The 8,679-nt window shown below is 35.4% G+C and overlaps 1 protein-coding gene across 2 annotated transcripts; it reads right to left on the reverse strand.

Moving 5' to 3' along the window:
- Nucleotides 1-259: 259 nt before the first annotated feature.
- LOC111988434 (syntaxin-132) lies at nucleotides 260-6,812 on the reverse strand. Of its 2 annotated transcripts, none has more exons than XM_065766490.1 (13): nucleotides 6,665-6,812; nucleotides 5,869-5,982; nucleotides 5,510-5,566; nucleotides 4,845-4,893; nucleotides 4,303-4,391; nucleotides 4,139-4,212; nucleotides 3,998-4,040; nucleotides 3,863-3,923; nucleotides 3,684-3,709; nucleotides 3,521-3,598; nucleotides 2,512-2,592; nucleotides 2,369-2,434; nucleotides 260-621 (listed from the first exon to the last, which is right to left on the reverse strand). In XM_065766490.1, exons 1-13 carry the CDS (start codon nucleotides 6,680-6,682, stop codon nucleotides 454-456), a joined length of 924 nt encoding a protein of 307 aa, XP_065622562.1. In that variant the 5' UTR covers nucleotides 6,683-6,812; the 3' UTR covers nucleotides 260-453. The 2 variants fall into 2 exon arrangements, with proteins under 2 accessions (XP_065622562.1, XP_065622558.1); XM_065766486.1 differs by lacking the exon at nucleotides 260-621 and adding an exon at nucleotides 1,827-2,261 and having other exon boundaries at nucleotides 6,665-6,810.
- Between the last annotated feature and the right edge of the window lie 1,867 nt (nucleotides 6,813-8,679).

Below are 8,679 nucleotides of genomic sequence, written 5' to 3' on the forward strand. Positions count from 1 at the left end.
GTTAGGGGCAGAAAAATTGAAACTTACCTCAAGAGGGTGCCGTCCATCAATCCTGACTTGAGTTCTTTAGCAGTTGATATTCTTTCCTAAATTTGCCTGAAATCAATAGTTGAATGTATGGTTTTTGAATTGTTTAACTCACCTAAAGCAAAGAAAAAAATATGGATGGTGAGTCTGGAGAGCCTTGCAAAAATGCTAGATTTCTTTATGTCTTTGTCAAAACCCCTCCCCCCAACCAAAAAGGGAGCACAGAGAGAAATAAGTAAAAATAAAAAATTCTTCCATTATTTGTGTACATGTAATGTCAAAAGAACTGGTATACAGAGATGCAATTAAATTGCAAAGGAAAGAAAGTAACCATTACACAATGTAATGGTTGTAATCTTATTGGTTTCTGTTATGTATAATCGTATATACGGGGAAGTTGGTAAGAAAGAGCGAGCAGATACAAGTTCACTTTCCTTTGTTCCATGGTTTAAGAATAGAGAGCACGATGATGATTGCAATAACCAGGAGCAATATAATGGCGATCATCATGCACTTTCTAGACTTCCTTTGCAAAGTCTTAGCAGATTGGAGAGCATCTGTACCCGACTTTACATGGTCCACCGCATTAGTCACCTGTATCCAACGATTCAAATAATAGTAGAAAGCATTACTATAGCCCAAAATGGGAGGAACATGGCATTATAATAGCAGGACAACACATTAAGTACCGTCATAAGCACCAAGTGAACAATGTCAACCAATACGCCATGCAATGATCACAAATGAGAAGTTCATAACGTCTTAAAGTTATGGTTTCGATTAGTGGAATCTTTTTGGTCAAATCTTTTGCAGATTTGCCATGATTTGTGACTATTACCCTATGACCCTGTTCTCTTGCGGGCTGGGTTGCGTCTCTATATGCGAGGGCAACGAAAAATGGCGCATTACTGCATTATGAGACAAGTTTTTGTTTCACTTGCCCAAGAAAAAATGAAGAGGTTTTTATTTTAACTATCTTTCTTCGCTGCGTTCAGTTCTCAAAATGAAATAATCTTAGGGAAAAGAAAGAGAAACCAAGCCTCTTACGTTTTCTTTCCTTCTTTTATTTGGGATCAGTATTTTGTATTAAGGTTAAATACTGACACAATGACTATAAATTTTAAGCATGGCAAATTAGAGTCTGCAACAATTTACATAAAAACTACAAGTTGAGAAAAAAATATTTTAATACTAGTAGCAAGTAAGACCATTGTGATGTGTATAATAATGATGGTAATATCAATCTTCTAGGTAAATATAGAAAAGTTAAACAGAGATATGTAGAAACAACAGGAGTGACTATAAGTCTGCTAAAACCATGTATATTTGGGTACTTGGAACAGTAAGACTACTGTGATTCGTATAATTATGATAATATTTATACTCAGAAGTGCAGTACTAGTATGATACATAAAAACCTTAGACGAGTTGAACATCAAGGGTTCATTCAAAATAACAAAATCTGGTAGGTGATGACAACCCCTTCTTGCCAAACTGGTAATATTCAAAGTATTTAAAGGCAACACCTCTCTCTCTCTCTCTTCTCCTTTTTATTTATTTATTTTTGGTAATTTTATTTTTCCGTAGCACCTGATTTTAGCAAGGCAGTAGATGCAAGAGAGCTCAAGAAAAACGAAAGATACCAAGACAAGTAAATCTCAGATGGATTTTTTTTTAAAAAAAATACAGATTAGTCAGTTAAAAATTTGGGGGATAACATTATCTTGGTTTCACCCTCCTTTTGTAGAAAACAAGAAACAAAACACACGCACACAAGAAAGAAGAAGCAGATATAATCATTGAAAAATAACATGTCGCCAGCAAAGGCCAAATCAAACTTCCAATTTATAAAAACTGTATTTAGAGGAGTACCAAATCCTTCGTCCACAAAGCACACCACCAACATCAAACCAACTTCAAAAAATAAACAAATATATAAATAAATAAAAGACACAACAAAGAGGTAAGAAGCGCTGCTGACACAGGCAGAGTAAAATCATGGACAAGTTTGGAAACCAACTCTACTATATTACATGGACAAGGAACAAAACGGGGTAGGCTCAAGCACCGTTGCTACTTTTCCAAGGTTGGATGACACCGACAACTATAACGGCAACTATTACTAAGAGAATAATAATGGCAATGCACATCCATTTTCTGGAGTTCTTCTGGAGTTTCTTTGCATTTTGAAGTACAGTTGTCCCTCTTTGGACATGATCGACTGCAGTTGTAACCTGGACAAGGTTCCCATTAACACCCAATACCAAGCAATACATATTCTTCGATTATACATATACATGCACAGACCCACATGCTTGATGATGTAGAAGCAGAAACAAACCTGATTTTCGATGTTATCTAATATCTCTCCTTGAGCCTCGACTAAGACTGCCATATCAAGGTAAATCTGACAAATTATTTCGACATTGTATTAGAAATCTGATTTCACGTTGTGTATTATATATACTTCAACTGTAGATATACCTGATGCAAGTCAAGCAGCTTTTTCTCAATTTCTTTTACAACATCATGTCTCTCCTGAATTTCTTCAACGGTGTTTAGCACCTGCAACCATGGCCCAAAAAATAATTAATGGGCTTTTTTAACCCCCTTTTGTCTTTTGTTTCTTCTCCTTGTGCCCTTTAAGCATAATAAAGCTATAATGTAGTCAAGAAGGTTGTTGGAAAATTCTCCTTATAACCGGAATTAAGCTGCAAATATATAAGTAAGCTTGTCCAGTCCTCAATATGCAACTTGCAGGCCTGGGCAATTCAAGTAAACACTCTTTGGGTGGGTGGTGGGTTTACAGGACACAGGGGAAGGGTCATTCATCCAAATCTCTTTTTTCAAGACAAGTTTCTGTGCTATCCACTGAGACATTATTAGCATGATGGAGTGATTAAGATACAAATTAAAACAAATATTAAAGTTTTCATCAGTAGGTATATAATCAGACTGGTCGAAGGAGGCAGGATTATTTAACTGCAGACCTAAATAATCCATTTGATGGGAAATTATTAGTAACCTAGATCAGAACATGGCAATAAACTCTCTGTAGTTAGATTGCCATGTTAGCCAAACACTATACCAACACTCTGTTCATTCTATCATTGATTACTACCAAAATGGAGCTCAACATGCTTCCCATTGCTCCATCACAAATTCCAAGTCATGCACTTGAATATTCTACCTTTTCATATGGCAAACTGACCTCGACGTAACTTAAACACTGGCAGTTTTTTTTTGGATAAGTAAACATTGCCATTATTTATGATCTTATTTAAAACAAAAAATACGACAAACCCATTCCAGGATGTGCTTGTTAAATATTCAATGTCATTTCTTGTGTTTATGATTTTAAAGTTCAGTAAAAGAAGCAATGACAATGTAAGACGCCTCCAAAAATAATTATCAATTGTGGGCTATAACTAAAGTGGAAAACAGAAGGAAATCTATTCAATATATTTCATGTTAGATGTCAAAAAGAGCACACCTGTCCTCGTCCTGCTTCTTGCATTGCCTTCTGAAAGATTTGCTCACTATTTCCAGTTTCTATCAGGTGGTCAATTGTCTACAAAAGTCATTACAATTTGACCAATTAAAATAATATCCAAATTTATCAATCCTCAAAGCACAATAGAAGGATTCAGGCTCACCTCATCATCTGGTCTGGTTCCTGTGACTGCTCAATCAAATCATACAAGCACAAAAATGTATAAAAACATTATCACCAACTCAAAAAAGCAATGATAGTACTATAACACCATTACTTTAACATGTAACTCATAATTTTGTTATTTTGCATCTTTCATATTGCAGGCAGAAGTTTTCGAACCTGTCATGACTCTTCTCTCCACAACCTCGCGATATTCATCTTGGATTCTCTGCCTAAGGGTCTGAAACGTACCATACAAATGAGAAGACAGTGGAAACTAAAATCAACATTAACAATCATAAGATGTAGTCATGCCTGGAACTCTATCATTAGCTCCTTGAACTTCTTCATCAAGGCACTGCCATTCAAAATTAATTTTAAGTCAATTTGCTAGATTATCTAAAGAAAGGAATTCAGAAGCACTCTAAGAGTTAAATATTTGCACTCGCGCCGGACTTTGTCATATTCATCCTTGCTCTGTCTACACCGGTTCCCTTTTCACATCCAGGCTTTTGTCGATTGGAAATGTTCTGGAAATAATGAAGAGTCAGTAACCTTAAAAAGGGTAATGACCCTCAGAAGAAACTAGCAGATTTAGACACAATTGATCAAGGTATTACATCTTTGCTAATGGCTTCTAGTTTTCCTTTCACATTCCGTGCAATCTTTCCCACTTCATCAATATCTTTCTCCATCCGCTTTTTAATAGCTGAATATAGTTTAACAGAAAGTGTTGTTATGAGTATAATTCTACAAAACAAGCTCAAAGATAAATTAGATACTCAAAACTGGTAAACTTAATGCATCTTGTAGAAGTTATTAAGAGTTTTCCCCAAGTTAAAATCAATTGGCTAAGTCAGTAGGCATAGACAAGATTTTGTAAAACAAATCCACAGGGGACCCTGAAGGCATGGATTCTAACAAAATCTTCTTGCCAATTTTCTGCCAATGCTTTATTTCTTTGTGCCACAGTTCAGGCTTTCAAAATATAAATCTGTGCTTTGGCCAATATTGAATGAACATTATCAACTACCTGCCTATGTTGATTCGTTCTTAGCCATGCAACTTACTCATAGCCAAGTTTTGATAAAATGATAATGAGGTGACATTTTGTTCCAAATACAAGCCTTTCAATTGTAAGCAATATAGGAAATATTGTTACCTTTCATGGCAGATGCTTTTGTAACAGCCTTTGATTCCTCATTAGCATCCTGTACAAAAGTTTCACATGTTGTTTTTAAAGTACTATCTGGGAGATTCTCTAGTTAAACCATTGTGCCATTTGGAACAGAAAACACCCCGTTGGCCATCCAGGTAGAAGGCCAGTCACTAGGATCAGTATCTGATCCAACTAAATTTGAAATAATTACAGAATCATTTAGAGTTTTTAATCAAATTTCCAAAATTGTTTCTGACATTTATCTTGTCCTTCTTAACCCTGTTACAGTTCTCCTAATTATATTATGAGCAGGTTGGCTTTACTAAGAAGTTGAAGAACTGAACTCGATGCCTACCATACAGGTTTTCCAGCTTAACCTTTGCTCTGGATGACAAATATTAGGTGCTACTACTATTCCTATTAGGAGCCGTAGAGATCAAGTAATAAAACTATAGAATTCATCATGTGTGAACTCTAGTGCTAGACCAAAATGAAAGATTTAGAAAACCAAAACCAAAAGGTTTCACACTACAGCACATGCAACACATTTACTAACTAAAAGGCAATGAAATTTTACATGAATCATATCTCGTTTTCAGAAACATTGCTTATATACTTCTCAATAGAAAACCCAAATAGAATTTAGCCCTTGGAGAGAATCAACATACCTTCAGTTGTTTAAGAAGCCCGGAGAGCTTCTCCACCTGTTTCTCAGTCTCTTGTATCTAATAACAAAGAACAGCAGGAAAAGGAGAGAAGGAGGGGGGGGGGGGGGGAAGTAACTTGTTAGAAAGCAAAATCTAATTGAAGATGACAGTTCTAGATTTTTTTTCCCCTGCTGGAAAATAACAGAAGTAGAAAGAGAATCACATGCAAATTTGATTTCTCTTGCCCTGCCTGACTAATGTAAACTATTAATAAATGTTCACTAAAAATCAAATAAAATTCAACATTATCAAATGTGATGGATTTCCATTTCTCATCTAAGCTTTGCAAAAGGAAATAGATCATCATAGATAGGACATACCTGCTTATTGAAAGCTCCCATTCCCAAATCAGGATTGCTCCCAGGAACACGCATTCCCATTTCGATATCATTTTCTCTGGAAGGCTGACCTTTGGCATCACTAACAAATGAATCCTAAACCACAACAAAAGCACGCAAAAATGAAAATTCTTTAACATTTGACCTGAAAAGAAAAAAGCTCTGCATATTTATCTCTGAATCAACAATTAAATTACCCAAACAAAAAAACTCAAAAGTTTCAAAATTAAGCAGTCTCTTCTCTCCCATCCAAATTCAATTCAATCTCTAAATTTTTCAAGAGAATAAGTTTCTGAAGTCTTAGATAATGGTGCTATGATAGTCAAATAAATTACTCACATGCATAAATTATTGAGCAGTACCATTAGCTCAGTTTGGTTGCCAATTCAAGTTAGAGAATTATATCAATGAAGAAAACCACATAAACCCAAGGTGGTGGAGATATATAAGCCATCTAATTGTAAATAATTCTTAAATCCCAAGTGGGTATTCCCTAAAGGCTCAATTTTACATGGAACTCACAGATAAAGGCATCTTAGACTATAAATTCATCATCATAAAACAGAGTGTCAAATCCAACACAGACAACACCAATCTTGCAGTCATACACAGAGCAGAGAAAACCAACCCAAATAGCAAAATCATCACTTTTAATATCCCAGTCATTGAAAAGGATTGGTTAACATAAAGACAGTGAATTCAATCCACTAGAATACAAAACAATCACATATACACACATAACTGACAAAAGTTGAAAAGAAGTGAGAAACACAAGTACCGTAAGAAGGTCGTTCATCTTGAAAATCACAGATTCAGAGTTAGACAACAGAGAGAGAGAGAGAGAGAGAGAGCAAGAAAATTTTCAACGAATAGGAAAGACAAGGAGCATAGGAGCTTTGTGTCAACTCTTTTTTTTTTTTTTTTAAAGAAGTTGTGTTAACTTAATAATACTATAATAAATATATAATATCGATACAATGTTATTATGTTATTGTTGGTTGGCCGGCGATCCAAAGATGACTAAAACGACACACAGACGGACAACTCATTCACGCCACGCGTGACGCGTACAAAAACTCAAAAGTTGTAACAAACAAAATTTATTTCTTTACCCTCAAAAACATTCTCTTCGCTAACTTATAAAATAGACTTGAGGAAGCCATTTTGATAATTGTGATAAATGGGGTGTTTGGTGGGGTAATTTAAATAATAGTTTTTATTGTTTAAATAACATTACACATATTTTTACATTTTTTCACCCTACACATTTTCAAAATATATAAATAATGTTACTAGAACAACATTATCAACTGACTCAATTCTCCATAATACCATGTGTATACAAGTTACATTTTTTTTTTTTTTTGCTTCAAAGAACAAGTTGCATTGTTTTGTAGACTACTAAGTTATATATATATATATATATTTTTTTTTTTTTTTTGAGAAACAAGTTACATTGTTAATGTACGGTTTACTATTTGATAGAAAATTTTGTTAGAATGTTACATCCATTTGATAGAAAACTTTGTAAGAGTGTTATTTACAAATTCTTACTAAAACAATATATGTAAGTTGTGGGGGGAAAAGGGCCCAGTCCAACATAGTGGGCCGAGAGCCCATATGAGAGCTATTGTGCGACCGAGAAGAAGGAGATGGTAAGGGCATGGCCCATCTGGAAGTGAGACCCTCAAAGGGAAGAATGATTACAATCCGAAGAAGATATCTTCTGTCCGAAGAGGTTATAATCCTCTGACACGAATAGTATAGATCAATTGAGCGTATAAAAGGTCAAAATGATCTTCCGAGGACTCCACCTGATCAAGATAAGCTCTGAGTACACTGGGAAACGATAAGGATAGAGAAATATCTAAAGGGAAAGCTGCTACCACCGTATTTAATACTCTGCAGCAACTTTTCTGGCCGCATTTATGTGGAAAAGACCCCTGAACAGTGCATCCTCACCTACCGCCACTCACACAGAGCTAAAGAAGATGCTTGACATGACACGTACTCAAGTAGACTCACGGATGAGGTACAAGTGGACGATGGAGATGAAGAGAAGAGAGGTTATATAAAGGAAAGAAGCTCCTAACGCAGTGGGGGGAAAGGGGAGAGAACTTAACTGTAACCCTAATATCTGTGTTCATCAGATAATCAATAAGATAGCTCCTCGGATATTCCTTCTTTACGTGTAAACTCATGTTGGTTTGTGCTTGAAAGTTGTGATTCATTGTTGTTGATCCCATACCTAATCTAGCTCTTTCACTCATACTCTACAAATTAATTGTTTTGAGCTTGGGCCACAAATCCCTACCCTACATAAGTAATACACATATTTGTAGAGCTGTAAACAAACCGAGCCGAATTGAGTATTAAAAATTCAAATTTGTTCATTTAATTTTATTTCCAACACTAGCTGAGCTTGAGTTTATCAAAGGCCTACCTAGGTGTACTATGCCCTAGTACTTCTTCATCCACTGTTTCTTGGCTTCATATTCTTCTTTGACCTGTCAAGCGATCAAATGTGAATCATTATGGTCGACCAAAGAGACTGCTCTTAGTGTCTTTGCCAATTTAAATAGAGTATTGAGCGCTTCATGCTCTACCTCATTATTAGTGTCTGGAAATTCAAGTCACATCATGTATTAAGCCATTTGTTCTAAGTGTATAACATGGCACTTTTAGTGGATAAGCCATTTGTTATAAGTTTCCATCTAGTTGCCTCTTGTTCTATTAAATAACTTGGATTGTCCTTTGTGGTAATGAATTCTACGATGAAATCAATTAAGGAGT

This window comes from Quercus suber, unplaced genomic scaffold, assembly GCF_002906115.3.
Source record: "Quercus suber isolate HL8 unplaced genomic scaffold, Cork oak 2.0 scaffold_24, whole genome shotgun sequence".
Lineage (NCBI taxonomy): Eukaryota > Viridiplantae > Streptophyta > Magnoliopsida > Fagales > Fagaceae > Quercus > Quercus suber.